We start from the raw sequence: 15,950 nt of genomic DNA, 5'->3' as shown, positions 1-15,950 counted from the left end.
CGTACTTTTTCCCCAGAGAGCTGGTTGTTCACCATTTGGCAAAACACCACTGCACTCACCTTTTTCTCAGGAATAAGTAAATACTGCCAATCACCACACTGAAGAGAAATACAAAGATGAGAGGGCCGATGATAATTTTTGCAATATTTGATGGGACGTCTACTGAAATAGAATAAGAAAATATACGTTTGATGTCAAAATGTGTTCACAGCAAAGATCAGTCCACGCTTGTTCCCTCCTCTCTTGTCCCTGAATCTCTTTCTGCTGGTCTCTTGGACCATTATGTTCCAGCAGTCCCGAAACATCATCTGGCTCAGTATTCTGGAAGCACCACGTTGTGCCCCTCCCGGACCACTGCCCTGGGACAGCCTTCTCACGACCCCACCCAGGGCCAGCTTGACAGGCACGCAACCCAGGCAGTCACATAGGACCCCACACTCAAAGGAGCTCTGCTCTCAGTTTAATGCCCTGCCCTTGTCCCCTTGAAATTCCTAATAATTTTCAAGCAAGGAGCTCTTTATTTTTATTTTGCACTGTGCCCTGCAGATTACATAGCTAGTAACAAACCCAACATTACCTTTGGCAGATGAAAAATTCTAATAGCAAATATGGATAGACTAGTAACAGGAACTAATTAATGTGTTTACCAGAGGTGCCCTGTGCCAGCCACTTAACTTTTGTGTCATTGAAATCTCCCTCTATCTTCCAAAGTGGGTCCAGTTATTATCTCTATGTACAGATGAGCAAGTGCAGGATCAGAGAGGTCAAGCACCTTGTCCCAGTCACACAGCAGCAACCGGTGGACCCAAGTGTCCAGGGCCAGCACCTGTAGCTTCCCCCAGCTCATCCTCTGCAATGTTCTACCACGTCCAGTGCCAAAGCATATCCCCAACCCAGTCAAGGCTGCCGGGGAGACTTACAATAGTCCGTCACGTAAAAATGGGTGGCTTCTGTCCAGGAACCATTGCCCGCCAGGGAGGTGGCCCGGACTCGCACGCTGTAGTTCCCCGGCGACAGCCCGCGCAGCCTGCAGCCCCGCTCCAGTGCGTAATGCTTGCGGGACACACAGAGATGCAGCTCCTAGAAGGGAGGAGGAGGCTGGCTGAGCTTGGCTCATCTGCCACATCCACCCAAGCAGGGATGTCACAGCTTGGATCCCGCTCAGTGACAATGCCAAGGCAACAAAGCACAATCAGAGGATGACACCCATGCGACTTGGAGAATCGCAGAATTTTGGAACCATAGTGCTAGGGAAAAGGAAACAGGTGCAGAGGTCATCATTATTGATAACAGCTAAACTTCCTAAGCGTCTGACTTGGATCATATCACCTAATTCTCACAGCAATCCATGGCTTAGGTGCCGTGAGCTTCATGCTAGAAGTGAGGAAACCAAGAGTTAGGATGGAGGTTGTTCAACTTTTGCTGTCAGGAGTCGAAGAGTAAATGTTCTCAGCTTTGCAAGCCAGACTCAATCAACTCTGCTGTTACACTTCAAAAACAGCCACAAACAACTTCATAACCTCCACAAGCAAAAGGGTTTGACTGTGTGCCAATAAAACTCGTCAACACTGAAAAAGTTGGACTCCAAACAATTTTCATGTCATGAAATACTATTCTTTCTTAAAAATGTTATGTCATTTATTCATTTATTTTTATAGAGAAGGGTTCTCACTGTGTTGCCCAGGCTAGTCTGAAATTCCTGGCCTCAGGCAATCCTCCTGCCTCGACCTCCCAAAGTGCTGGGTTTACAGGTTTGAGTCCCCGAACCTGGCCTTATTTTAATTTTAATTGACAAATAATAGTATATATGGGGTGCAGTGTGAGGTTAGGATACATGTTTACACTGTGGAATGATTCAAATAGGCTAATTTAACACATACATTACCTCACATACTTACCATTTCTTTATGGTAAGAACATTTAAAATCTATTCTTTTAGCAATTTTGAAATACGCTTTACTACTTCTAGTTACCATTTCTATAGAGGGCAACAGATCCCTAGAACTTATTCCTCCTGTCTGCCTGAAACATTGCACCTTCTGATTAACATATCTCCTTATTTTTCTTTTGTTATATATTTTTAATCATCATACAGAGAGCTGAACTTCACCCACATGTCTGGTAAGAAGACAAAAGTGGTGCACATGCTCTGTGCTAAGTATGTAACTATAGAGAAACCCAGAATGTGTTAGGAGGGGAAACAGGAGGCTCACCGGGGAGTGAGACCGCAAAACCTGCAAGTGTCGAGCCAAAGCTCTGAAAACTTTCCAAAACAGTCCAAACTAATAGTGCATGCAGAGAACTGGGCTGGAAAACTTACAAGGGGGTGGGGTAGGGGGGTAGGGAGGGAAGGGGAGGAGAAGAGAAAGAAATGTCGAAAACCCCATGCTTATCATGTGACAATAACAGGGAGAAAACAAATCGCCCTGGCAGCAGGGGTGGGGGCAGAGGATTCCAGTCCAAAGTTTCTTCCAAGTAGAATGAGTCACCAAGTAGCAAGGGACTATTAAGCCAAAGGTAGCTGCTATCCGGGACAAAGGGGACATGCATCCTCTAACACTAGTCATTTACCCCAGACACCTTCAGGAGGGGGGAGCCAGAATGGGGTGTGATGGAAGAACTAGAACCTTTGTCAAGCTCTCTCCATAGACACCAAAAGAAAAAAAAAAGCAAAACAAAACCCAAAACTTGAAGAAGCCAATTACTTAAAAGTTTGTGCCAATGGGAGAAAAAGACCAAAACTCCAAAAGATACTGAGCAAAGAATGTGAAAACACACACGTGCGCACACACACACACTTGATGCTTTTTCCGGGGAAGGGTGATTCCCCAGAGACAGAGTTTCCAACAGTGGGACAGCGAAGTGTCCAGGGGACAAATGATTTTGATGCAAGGTTTAAAAACGGACATCCTCAAAAGCAATGCAATCAAACAAATAACAGGAGGTGATTGTGTCTATTACACTAACCAAAAAGGAAAAAAAAATTACCTCCCACCAAATGCCGGAGAGAATGTTATAAATGTGGTCAAATTATACTCCGACAGTCCAAATTGTGTATGTAAAATGAAAGTTTGATGTTGTTTTTTTCTTAGTCAAAGTGATGCTAGGCGATTAAGGAAAATGTTGGAAATAGTTAAAATAAGTATCTGTGAAAGGTTTTGAAGAAGGTGATTGTAACCTCTCACTTTCTCCTAATTTTCTGCCACATCGTTGCTTCCCTCGAGGGCAAACAGAGCCGGTCTGTCTGGGATTGAGGCTGTGCTGTCTGGGGCAGAGGCTGCTGAAGATTCCTACCAGCAACCCTTGGGCCCCAGGAATAGGAGACACACAGGCCAGTTAAAGGCAGCGGGGAGAAGTTGGGAGAAGTTAGGGTTAAGGTTAGGTCCGATGCCAATAGAGTTATCAGTTTTCCAGGTTTAGCCAAAACTAAGGGGTCCCAGGAATGTGGGATTTTGGTGCTCACAACCAGAAAATTCCAGGCAAATGGGGACAAGTTGGTCATAGCTGCAGAAATAAAATCAAGGAGTTTCTGCAGTAGAAACTCATAATTACACACTCCACAGAATCCGTATTCTTTTTGCTGCCAACAATGCCCTCAACTTCCTTTGGAAGCTACTCCTCTTACTTCAGTGACTGTCACATCCCACCTTCAAGCCCACCCCAGCTCCAAGGCCTGAAGCTAAAGGGTCTAGGTCCTCCTGGGAAGGGCACAAAACTCAGCCTCAAAGGAGCCAGGACAAAAATGCAAATCTAGACCACAGTGACATAGCACTTCACAGACAGACACATCATTAGGCAGGAGAGAGCAACACATGAACATGAATTATATGCAAAAGCATGTTTATGCAAATTAAAAACTGAGCTCTATAGGGCAAGGCATTTTATTTATAAAATGGATGTTTAAAAAAAGGCGTATAGCTAGTCCATTTATTTAGCAAACAGGACCCCCAGATAGGCAGATAGTGACAATTTCATTAAGGACATTTCTATTTTCTAAAATTTACTTTTTCTGGGAAGGGCCACATAGAGTCTCTATTGCATGTTCTTCTTTATAACAACTCTCTGCAGGCTATTAGAAGAACAAGCTGTGAGCCAGACTTGGCCCACAGGCCATAGTGTGATGATCCCAGTTCTAAATCATTGTCATAGTCAAATATTTGGGTGGCAAGAGTTGATGTGATCCCAGGAGGGGACCCTCAAGGGAGGTGCACCTGGTTATAGCAGGTCTCTCTCCCAAAGTTCCAGGAAATCAGACGGTGTTGCTAAAACCCCTGTTGGTTCTTGGCAAACTCTGGCCTACAGGCTAACCCCAGCCCACCACTTGCTTTTGTAAATAAAGTTTTATTGGCACACGAGCACACCCATTTGTTTACGCACCATCCATGGCTGCTTTCTTGGTACCGTGGCAGAGTGGAGCAGTTGCAACAGAGACCATCTGGCCCTTTACAGAAAAAAAAATTGCCAGCCAACCCCCCTGGATTAGAAGAATATCAGTCTCAGGTTTGAATCCTGACTCTCTATTCTTGCAGACCTTGATTTCAACTCTGGAAGCCTCAGTACCCAGCTCACTGGGATATGCTGAGGATTTATTGTACTTCCTCAGTCCCAAGAAGTATATCACTTTTGCCTTTTGACATTCCTGAAATCAGAAGGCATCTTGTGAGCAATGAGAATGAAGTGACTTTTTCTTTCTATAAAAATAATGGGGCCTCTCATAACGTCTGCGATGTGATAAAATGGGATAAACGAGATACCGTGTGTCAAGTGCTCAGTGTGCACGAGGTGAACAGTGATCTCTGAGGACAGCTTAGCTGCTGTCCTAGTTCTTTGTCTTGGATTCTATCTCTCGTGCATCTCTGCATTTGCCCACCAACTTGCGAGGCTCTGGGACTAAAGGGAGGCGCCCAACCAAAAGTCACTTATTAAGGTTTTAAGTGATTCATTCCCAGATTCCGATAACTCCCTCTAAAGCAAAATGAGTCTGCCGTGGTGGCAAGAGGGACACAGACGGAAGCAGCCATCATCCCACGTGGAGGACACAACTGAAAAGCAATGTAGGAATCTGAGCAAAGAAATCAGTTTGCAGGCTGGCATTTCAAACCTATCTCCCTGGAAGGCCGTGTATCAAGGCTTTAAGTCCCAACAACACAGCATCTAATGAGAGAAGCATTTGGGTCAGAAGTTAAGCAGAGGAAGGAGGTACAAGGGCAACTCCAAAGGCGTGTGCCCTAGCATCCAGGTCCTTACCTCATCTCCATATCGCCGATAACTCACTTCATACAGCACGATCAGACCGTTGGGTTCCTTTGGCTCCTGCCACATCAAGTGAACAACGTTGTTCTCGAAGATTTCATGGGTCACAGGGCCTACGATATCATCAGCCTTGGCTGTATGGAGCAGAAGTTAGAGGCAGGCATGTAAGTCTTGGATCAGATCCCACTTCTACCACCTACCAGCTGAGTGACCTTGAGCTGCTTATGTAATTTTCCCACAGCCTATGTGATATTGAAATGGCCATGTGCAGTGAGTGGCTCACGCCTGCAATCCCAGCACTTTGGGAGGCCGAGGTGGGAGGATGGCTTGAGCCCAGAGGTTCAAGACCAGCCTGGGCAACATAGCAAGACCCCATCTCTACAAAAAATTTAAAAATTAGCCAGGCAGCTTTGATCATGCCACTGCACTCCAGCCTGGGCAACAAAGCAAGACCCTGTGTCCAAAAGAAAAAAGATAGAATAATAATAAAAGCAAATAAGGTGAAGTACACATATAATACACAATGCCTGTGGGGTGAAGGGTTTGTCCTTGGGCAGCCTGGGACTTCCACCCCATTTAGCGCAGACACCGGTAGGGGGGAGTAGCCCCACCTTCAGGCATGGTCCTGGCGCTGACATAGGCTGCCACGCTGCACCGTTCCTCGGGGGCATCTTGGTTGCAAGCTTGCAGCTCGATGCGATAGCCCGTGAAGTGCCGCAGGCCAGAGATGACCAGTGACTCCTTGTTCACCACTTTCTCGAAGGGCCGTTGCTCCTCTGGGCTCGTGGGCACGCTAGTTGAGGAGATGTTGGGGAAACTTGGGACGGTGGGCACGGCGGCCACTGTCACGTTCCCGATTTCGCCAAGAGACCTGCGTTTCCGAGATGGCCTGGAAGGACGACAACAGGACACGCATGATCACACCATCATCATCTTAAAAATAACAATGATGCTAGAGAATGAAAGGCCTAATTAAAAAGAAAGATCGGGGTGCAGGGAGCGGTGGGGTGGAGGGAGGCACATGGATTAAAATGCAGATTGCCAGGAATTACCACCCAGAGCAGCTTTCAAGATGCCTTTCATAAGCATCTCAAAGATAAAGTCAGGCCCACCCTGTGAGGGATGGATGATTCCAAGACACACCCCGATATTGCCCCTCAACATGCTTGATTTCAGATTTTCATTTTGCGGATGAATAGGCCACCCAGGGTCAGTGTTAAAAATAAGACGCCAAAAGCATGTAAGAGTCTAGCTTTTCAGGAAGCCCTGCCAAATGGCGTTGGCCCAGTGGTCCAGGCTACGGACTGACATCACCAGTTTAAACAGGAAGAAATGGATCTTCTCATCTCTGTGACTGCTTAGGGCACCCGTGTCATTTGAGTAACGAAGCTTGAATTCTTGGCAAAGGAATCTCATCATTCAGGTAAGTAAAGGGCACCTCCAAGAACCGTCTATGCAATCGGCACACTTCTCCCCACCTTTTCAAAAGGTACATTAAGAAATAAATGTAGATGGCCCAAAACATTTTAAAATACAAACAAAAAGTATAAAAAAGAAAATGTAAATGACTTATAATTCCACCTGCCATTGCTTCCTTTGGGCAATTTTTTTCTCCATAAATATTATGTGTGGGTGTAGATGAGGATGGAGCCCATTTTATAACCCACTTTGCTCACTTGTTATATTGGATGTATTCGTTAAATATTTTCCTTACAACCTAATGGCTTAAGTAGGACAGGATTTGAGCTTTTTTTTTTTCTTTTTTAATGTTAGGGTTTTTTTCCCCTGCTCAATGACAAAGAAGCATGTGCTCCCTGTGGAAAACTTGGAAAATACTTCATCACTGTAAAATATTCCATGTATTGTGTGAGCTGTCATGCACTCAGCCATCTCCTATTTTTTTTTAAATATGGTATTCCCAATTTTGTTTGCTATTATAAATAATTGCTTTGATTGTTTGTCTGAATGCCTTATTAAGTTCCCTAGAGTAGATTTCTAGAAGAAGATATCACTCAGTTCAAGGAGAGAGAAAACCCTTTAAGCTTCTTAATACAGAAGCTAGTCTTAAACAGACTGGCAAAGGGGTTAGCACATTTTTCCCATAAAAGGCTAGATAGTAAATATTTGGGGTTTTGCAGGCCATGCGACCTCTGTCGTAACTACTCGACTCTGCCATTGTAGCTTAAAGCAGCCATAGATAATATGTAGACAAATGAGTATGGTTGTATTCCCATAAAAATTCATTTACAAGAACAGGCAGCTGGCCCATGGGCCATAGTTTGCCTACCTTTGCACTAGACCATCTGCAAATACCAATGACTTGCCACATTCCATTCTTCACAATTCTAATCTGTTTCATGTCTTATTGCATTGGGTAGTTGCCCAGAGAAACGTTAATTAGTAATGATGAGATTAGGCATCCTTGTTTTGTTCCTAACTCTAAGAATTATTTTAAGAATGATGCTAGCTTGGCTGTTGGCTTAATCCAGGGAATATTTATCTTGTGGAAGAAGTATTCTATTCCTACTTTTATAAGAGGCCTCTTTTTCCCTCCTTTCTCTAAGTTAGGAATGTTTAATTAACGTTATTGTATTAATGATATGATTTTCTTTATTGTGCCTCTTGATGAAGTAGATGATATTATCAGATCTTATGATCTTAAACCACTCTTGCATTTTGGACATAAACAATATTGCTAGTGTAGTGTTTTATCTGAAACAGTTGAATATAAAATCACGTATTTGCTTGGCCTATTTATTTTTTTTTCAGTGTAGTATATTCGTCAGGTTCTACTAAGGGTGTTATGTTAGTTTCATAAAATGAACTGGGATGATTTTCATAGACTTCTACACCCTGGAACAGTTTCTATATTAGAGTAAACAGTGGCTCTTTCAGGGTGTGAAAGAACTCATCTATAAAACTCTCTCGGCCTGAAGACTGTATCGAGGAAATTAACTGATACATATCTTTATCCAAAGTTTTGAAATTGCATAATTTTTCTGCTTCTTTTTGAATCAGTTTAGCTCTAGTTTTATATTATCTTCTCTCCTTCTAGTTTTTTGTGTTTTTTCCCTTAGGTTACATTTACCAAAGGCTTTGCTATTGTCAATTTTCCTCTCCCTCTTGAATACTTTTATATTTTGACATTTTAGAGTATTTCTCTTAGTTTATGAAACCATTAAAGTTCATTATTTTTCATCAAAGCCCAGCTTTGGCAACATTCTACAAGTTAAGGTATATGATAGTCACATTTCACATTTTCATTATTTTCCAAAGGGATTTCAATAGGAAGTTTTCATTTCTTCTTTGACCTAATAGATATCGAAGTGATTGACTTTTTAACCACCAAGAAGTAGAGTTTTCTGTTCAAACTTCTGAAGTTTAACTTTTTGTTTTTATTATTGCATTGTCATCAGACAATTTGTGGTCAGAAAACAAATCTACTTTGGTGAGAGGCAGTTAATAAGATTTTCCTTGTGATCTGTTTTTGTGTTAAAAGACCAACAACCTTCTTGGATGGAAAAGAAAACAGCTCCCCCAGTTCTCAAGCCAACGATATATCCATACTGCAGGCTTTGGAACATTTCTGTACAGGCACAAAGGGTGTTGCAAAAAAATAACCAAGATATTGGAGCCTCATAAATAACTCAAGAGAAATTGGTAACTGAATGACCAGAGACATAAAACAGCCTCATCAAATAGGCCAAATAGTTATATATACACAAAGAATTATATCCCCAAAGACGCTAAAGTGGTAATGAAAGACCCTTAGGACAGGGTCTTTCCTGCCAACTGAAGCTTCCACTCCCTACATAGGAAGCAATTTTTTTTTTTTGTGGGACAGTCTTGCTCTGTTGCCCAGGCTGGAGTGCAATAGCATCATCATCGCTCACTGCAGCCTCGAACTCCTGGGAACTCAAACTACAGGCATGCACCACCATGTCAGGCTAATTTTTTCTATTTTTAGTTGCCCAGCTATTTTCTTTCTATTTTTAGTAGGGACAGGGTCTCGCTCTTGCTGAGGCTGGTCTCGAACTCCTGACCTCAAGTGATCCTCCTTCCTTGGCCTCCCAGAGTGCTAGGATTACAGGTGTGAGTCACCACACCCGGCCCATAGGCAGCATTTTATTATCCAACAATCCCACACTAGACTGGTGATCTCCACCAGGGTTACATCTGCCCCCAACCCCAGGGGGACATTTGGCACTGTCTAGAGATATTTCTGGCTATCACTACTTTGGGGGGCAGGTATGATACTGACGTCGAGTGAGTGGAGGCCAGGTACGCTGCTTAGCATCCTACAGGGCACAGGATGGTCCCCACCCCTGAGAAGGATCCATCCCCAAATTATCCAAAAGACAGATTGAGAAATCCCGGTTTGTACCAAAGACCATAAATTTCCAGCCCTTTCTTTTACTACAGAGTATATTCCCAACGGCCACTAGAGGGCAGCTCTGGCCACACAGGTGCCTGGAAAAAATAAACGCTCTGTTAAACAGAAGAAAATCCCTCAACGTGGCCCTAACCTCTCCTTTCCAACCTCACCTCCGCTTCTTCCCAAGGGCCCACCACGATTCGTCCCATCTCCTGGCCTTTCCACCAAGTTCTTCCCTGCTTGTTCTGTGGTCTGGGGGGTCCCCGCCCCCTTCGTTCTGTAAGATGCAAGTTGAAGGCAACTGTCCCTGACTCTCCTCTCTCCTCGGTGGAATTCAGTGAGTGACATGGTATTCCTCTTTGCTTAGGCCGTGTCTCCCCGAATAAAAACATGTTGTGCTTCCAGATCAATCTTCCCCCATAGAGTAGGGGGACATGCTGGGGTGGGACACCCCTGCGTCACGGAGCTCAGACTCCTAGGTGTGCCTCAGGTGCAGGCAGCACGTGTGGATGGAAGTTCAGGGAGTGGACGGTGAACAGTGATTGGGACAAACAGAAGACAGGAAGGAGGTGCCCCGGGAAGTACTCCTATGATTCTGTGTTTTAGGAAGAGTGTGTTAGTTAAGATTTTTCCCCCCAATTCATGCCCAGATCCCATTTCAGAGTGAAAGACATTTAATTTGTGAATTTATGAAGCATCTGTTTCCCAGCGCAGACGCCTGTCACATGCAACAAGCCACAGAAACCCCTGTGATCTCCAAGGCGCACAGCGTGCCCTCTGCCCTACACCGAGCAGCCACCAGGGGCCACACAGGTGAAGTCGTACCTAGGATCCTCAGCACCAGTGCCTGGAGAGGTTTTTCTGTGAAAAGAAAACCAATCGCTTTGAGGACAGACAGAACTTCGATAGACAGACTGTTTGACTCTGACACCCTGGAGGCCACGTTCTGTCCAAGCAAGTGCCCTGCCTTTGACTGTGAACTATACCTTCCCCTGCAGGTGCAGGGAATTCCAGCAAAAGGAGGGGGGAATAATGGGAGAAAGTCAATCCCCAGTGACTTGACCTGCTGGGGTTCCCCTGGGATGTCAAATTTGACTACTTTTTGTTTTTTTTTGAGACAGGATCTTGCTGTGTCGCCCAGGCTGGAGTGCCGTGGCATCATCATAGCTCACTGCAGGCTCCAACTCCTAGGCTTAAGTGATCCTCCCACCTCAGCCCCCCAAGTAGCTGGGACTACAGGCACGTGCCACCACACCTGGCTAATTTTTCTATTTTTTTGTAGAGATGGGGTCTCGCTATGTTGCCCAGGCTGGTCTCAAACTCCTGACCTCAAATGATCCACCCACTTGGACCTCCCGAAGTGTTGGGATTACAGGCATGAGCCACTGCACTCTGCTTTAATTTCACTACATTGAGACATCACAACTAACTCAGCCATTCCCCCAAGTATTTTGTTTTTAAAACGGGTAAAACAGTAACTGCTTCGATGCCTGGGCTGTACCATTGAACGCTCTTTTGGACTCAGGGTCACAGGGGAAAAATGCAAGAAAGAAAGAAACAAGCAAAAGAAACATTACATATTGATGGTTCTGGGATAAAGTCTACTCAGATGGGTAGCGTTGGGGGATATTTCAACAGACACATTTTAGAACCTTGCTCTATCTGCGGTTTCCATCCACTCTGGAAACGCATGATAGTATCAGACATCTCTGGGTGGCCACCCACCCAAGTTCTAGGGGAAGGCAGACAAAGGTGGGGGGGAGGGGCCCAGCTACGGGCACATCGATACACACTCAAAGCCGATGTCCCAGGGCCATTTGGCAATTCCTGAAGTATTTTTGGTTGTTATGACTGGGGTGGAGTGTGGAAGAGGAGCCATTGGTATCAAATGGGGGAAGTCCAGGGACACTGCTAAGCACCCTACAGTGCCCAGACAGCCCCCACCACAGAATGGTCTGGTTCCAAATGTCGACAGTGTGGAGGTTGAAGATCCCTGTGTGACTCATTTAATCTCACAGCCCTAAAAGATAGCAATGATTATGGCCATTTTACAGATGGGGAAACTGAGGCACAGGGAGTGGTGAAGTGACCTCCCCACGCTGGTACACAGAATGGCAGGGACCCAGGTGGTCAGTCTCGAGAATCCCCGCCATGATCTGCTTTGCTCTTCTGCCTCTTGGGCACTAAAGCAGAGAAATGTGCATGGGAAGAACCCGTCTAACCTGTATTTGTAAATGTCTCTTCCTGTTTTTAGCACTAATTAGGCTTAAAAAAAAATAGTGACGCATGGTCATAGGAAAGTGCCTTTTACCTAACTGTCTTTGCTTGCAGGAAAGGTAAAGATAGATTAAAAAGTCTAGAGTGGTCAGGCACAGTGGTTCACGCCTGTCATCCCAGCACTTTGGGAAGCTGAGGCAGGAGGATCACCTGAGGCCAGGAGTTCGAGGCCAGGCTGGGCAACATAGCAAGACCCCACCTCTAAAAAAAATTTTTTTTTTCATTAGCCAGATGTGGTGGTTGCACCTGTAGTATGAGCTACTCAGGAGGCTGAGGGAGGAGGATCGCTTGAGCCCAGGAGTTGGAGGCTCACTGAGCTATGACAACAGCATTGCACTCCAGCCTGGGTGACAGAGAGAGACCCTGTCTCTAAAAAATAAAAAATAAAGTCTAGAGTAATTTTTACTGCAAATTCTCTCAGTAAATCAGATGTACTGATCAAGAACCTTCACTCACTAAAGGAAATTCAATCTGTTTAAATAGGAGATGCCTCTGGGTTTTAGACAATGCTGTGGAAAGTTCCAGAAGGAGGAGAAGGTTACACAAATAAAAAAAAAAAAATAAGAGAATATGGTGAGGTTAAGACTCAGTGATAAATCAAGCATGGGATGCCAGAAAGGCATTTGTCAGGATTTGTCTTAATAACCTGATGGCATTTGTTTCAGAACTCGGAGCCCCAGTTTGGGAGAGATAAGAAAGACAAATGCTGAGTTTTGTAAAGTTTTCCCTTTTTCTGTGATTATTTGCAGTTCCTGCTAAGGTTCCCGTGGAAATTGCAAGATCTCTTCCTCCACCCTGCAGAGGGCTGCGCTCGGGCACTCAGACTCTGCCCACCCTCCCGTGGGCTCTGAGTCACCCTGCATCCTTCACCTTGGTCCTTCAACACTGATCCCCCAACACCAAGCCAATGGATGCCCACTCGGACAGCCTGGGGCCACGTCAAGTCCTGACCTGGGGACGAAAACCACGTTGTGCAGGTAATCCTCGAACGTCTTCCTGAACGAGGACTCCTCCAGCTCCTTCAGGATCTGAGAGTCCGTCTTCGGGCAGGTGCAGCACTCGCCGGCCGCGTCCTCGTACTCGCTCTGGTTGTGTTTCTGAGAGTCCTCAGACTCAAACGGGGGAGACCACGTCCGAGAGGGCAGCTTCAGCCCTAGAGGAGAGCAGAGAAAAGGGACGCAAGTTATTTTTGGCAACACACACACATATGGGGGGAGCAGAAGGGAGCCTTCTCGGAGGGACTGGGCTGAGGCAGAGCCTGGATCCAAGTTCCACTCGGAATTCTAAGGGGTCCATGCGTGAATCCAGAAATGACACTTGATTAGTGAGTGGTTTTCACCCAGGAGCAATTTTGTTCCCCTTTTGCTGCCTGCCAGGGACATTGGGCAACATCCGGACACATCTGTGGTTGTCAGGACTGACCAGGGGTGCTCCAAGCAGACCAGAGACTCCACTCAGCACCCTACAGTGCACAGGATGGCCCGTGTCCCAGGGAACAACACAGCCCCAGATAACAACAGTGCCTGTGCAGAAAAATTCTGAACTAAAGACATGGGAGGAGATTGAAAAAGGAACTTATCAAATATGCATAGAAAAGGGAATATAAAAATGGAAAAAAGAAAGAGGAAAAAGTAAAAAAATTCCACTACCTTTCCAAGGTAGCAGTCCTAAAAATACAAAACTCTTGAAAGTACCGAGGCTGGCTGTGTCTTGACTCCTGAGGGCAAATCCCGGGGGCTCCCGTGACCCACGCATGGGGTGAGCCCAGCCACGCCTCTCGCACAGCAGTGAGGAGGGACATGACTCTGTATGGGCAGAGCCCACGACAGCCCCCTCCAATTCACCCCCGCCTGCCGCCAGCCTGCCGGGTGTCTGGCATCTGCTAGTGTCTACCAAGCAAAGGAAATGCCATTTTCCCCTCCCTTTAATGCCTTGGGTGTAGACAATCAGCTCTTAGCAAATGTATCAAGTACCTTCAAGTGAATAGTAAGTACCCACTCGGAAGCCCAAGTATTTATACAGCTTTGAAAGCCTAAAGGGACTTCAGAAAATGCTTCTTAGATTTATTAATAGGGTAATCTGGCTGGGTTAACTTCGAGAGGAGCTAGTTACATTACAGATGGAGGAAAAATGTACGATTGCCTTAGGAAGGGGGGCTCTGGACATTTTTCTAGAGAGAAAGATGTTTGATAAGGCAGAGGTGTCATACTGCATCCTCTTTATAGCATCCACTGAGTGAAACACGGAGCCCCATGGTTTTTCTGAGACTGTGAAAGCAGAATATAATGAGGTCCCGAGAGTTGTCAGATTCAGAGACAGAGAGTAGAATGGTGGGTGCCAGGGGCTGGGGAGGGGGCAGGAGTGAGTGTTTCATGGGGACAGAGTGTCAGTTTGGGAAGATGAGAAAGTTCTGGAGGGTGGTAATGGTTGCACAGCAACGGGAATGCTCATCATGCCATGGGACAGCAAGTGTTAAAATAATAAATTTTATGGGACGTGTATTTTACCACAATTTAATACACACACACAAAATAAATAAGGTTACTAACCATGACCAGTAGTCACATCCTATTACTATCCCTAGTGTGCATGCTTTTTTTTTATTGTGGTAAAATACACGTCCCATAAAATTTATTATTTTAACTGTTTCTAAGTGTGCCATTCTATGGCACTCTGCACATTCACAGTGCTGCGCAACCATCACCACCCTCCACCTCCAGAACTTTCTCATCTTCCCAAACTGAAGCTCTGTCCCCATGAAACACTCACTCCCCGCCCCCTCCCCAGCCCCTGGCACCCACCATTCTACTCTCTGTCTCTGCGAATCTGACACCTCTAGGGACCTCCTATGAGTGGAATCACGGAGTGTTTGTCCTTAGTAAGTTTACTTTTAATTATATAAACTTTATGATCATTGCAAATAAAACCATGTTTAAAGAGTCTGGTGGTAATCAGAGATTTAGACTTTCAGAACAAAAAGGAAAAGAAAGCTTTGACTGACGTTGCCCGTGGCTGCGCTAGCTGGTGGTTTTGGTTACTCGAAGGCAGGGCCAACAGCTTGCAGCAGAGCCGACGCCTGGACTCGCCCCGGAGTTATATAAAGCATCCAAGGAGATAAATCACGTTCGCAACCCGCAGCTCGGGCGGGGATGATGTCACAGGCATACATATAGCACATGATCTTAGAGCTGGGACGGCTCCTGGAGATCATCTGTCCTCCCGCCCCTTCTCCCAAAAAGGAGGTAGACGGTGACTTGCTTGGGGACTTGGCCAAAACCCTACCGCAGGTCAGGGGCCGAGCCAAGAGCAGACCTCGGGCTCTGGGCCTCTGCCACGCCATGCCACGCCCAGTGACACCCCCTGGCCTTCTCCTCCAAGGTCATGGGCTAAGGATATTATCACTAACTGAAAATATCTCGAGAAAATAAAATCAAGACAAACAAACAAACCAAAACTAAAGGGGAAAATAGTGACTGCTGCTTCTCTGGTTTGGTGGGAGTACAGGGAGAATGTGTTTTGTTTTTTTATTTGAGACAGTGTCTCGCTCTGTCACCCAGGCTGGGGTGCAGTGGTGTCATCATAGCTCACAGCAGCCTCCAACTCCTGGGCTCAAGCGATCCTACTGCCTCAGCCTCCCAAGTAGCTGGGACTACATATGCACACCACTACCCTCTGCGAATTCTTTTTTTACTTTTTGTAGAGATGGGATCTTGCTATGTTGCCCAGGCTGGTCTCGAACTCCTGGCCTCAAGTGATCCTCTCGTCCCTGCCTCCCAAAGCAGGCGTGAGCCAACCGCATTCAGCCCCCTTATTTTTTTGTTTTGCTTTGTTTTTAAAAACCCTGTTTTAAATTAACTTTAATGTATATGCACTAGTTTGGGACTTCAACTATTTTTCCATTTTCCTTCAGGTGGATGGAAGCCCATTGTGTAAACAAGATAAAGACTTTTAAAAAAATTGTCATTAGTATAAAATTTTAATTGAAAGTTCAGAAGGGGGAGAGGGAATGATTGCTCCTTGCTGCCTCCAACCCTTAGGACTAAAG

General features: G+C 45.5%; 1 protein-coding gene across 4 annotated transcripts in view; it reads right to left on the bottom strand.

The window, feature by feature from the left end:
* Positions 1 to 15,950, bottom strand: part of INSR (insulin receptor) — a 119,448-nt gene that overhangs the window by 12,830 nt on the left and 90,668 nt on the right. The window contains exons 10-15 of one of the 4 annotated variants that reach the window (XM_045548421.1): positions 12,857 to 13,058; positions 10,454 to 10,489; positions 5,865 to 6,142; positions 5,248 to 5,387; positions 921 to 1,080; positions 60 to 162 (exon numbers count right to left, since the gene is read on the bottom strand). In XM_045548421.1, coding sequence (XP_045404377.1) covers positions 60 to 162; positions 921 to 1,080; positions 5,248 to 5,387; positions 5,865 to 6,142; positions 10,454 to 10,489; positions 12,857 to 13,058 — 919 coding nt within the window. The remainder of the gene's footprint in view (positions 1 to 59; positions 163 to 920; positions 1,081 to 5,247; positions 5,388 to 5,864; positions 6,143 to 10,453; positions 10,490 to 12,856; positions 13,059 to 15,950) is intronic. The other 3 variants (XM_045548431.1, XM_045548440.1, XM_045548449.1) reach the window with 3 other exon arrangements.

The sequence above is a fragment of the Lemur catta genome, chromosome 1 (assembly GCF_020740605.2).
Source record: "Lemur catta isolate mLemCat1 chromosome 1, mLemCat1.pri, whole genome shotgun sequence".
Classification (NCBI taxonomy): Eukaryota; Metazoa; Chordata; class Mammalia; order Primates; family Lemuridae; genus Lemur; species Lemur catta.
Note: the sequence above shows the minus strand (reverse complement) of the source record. Positions and strands in the feature narration are given on the sequence as shown.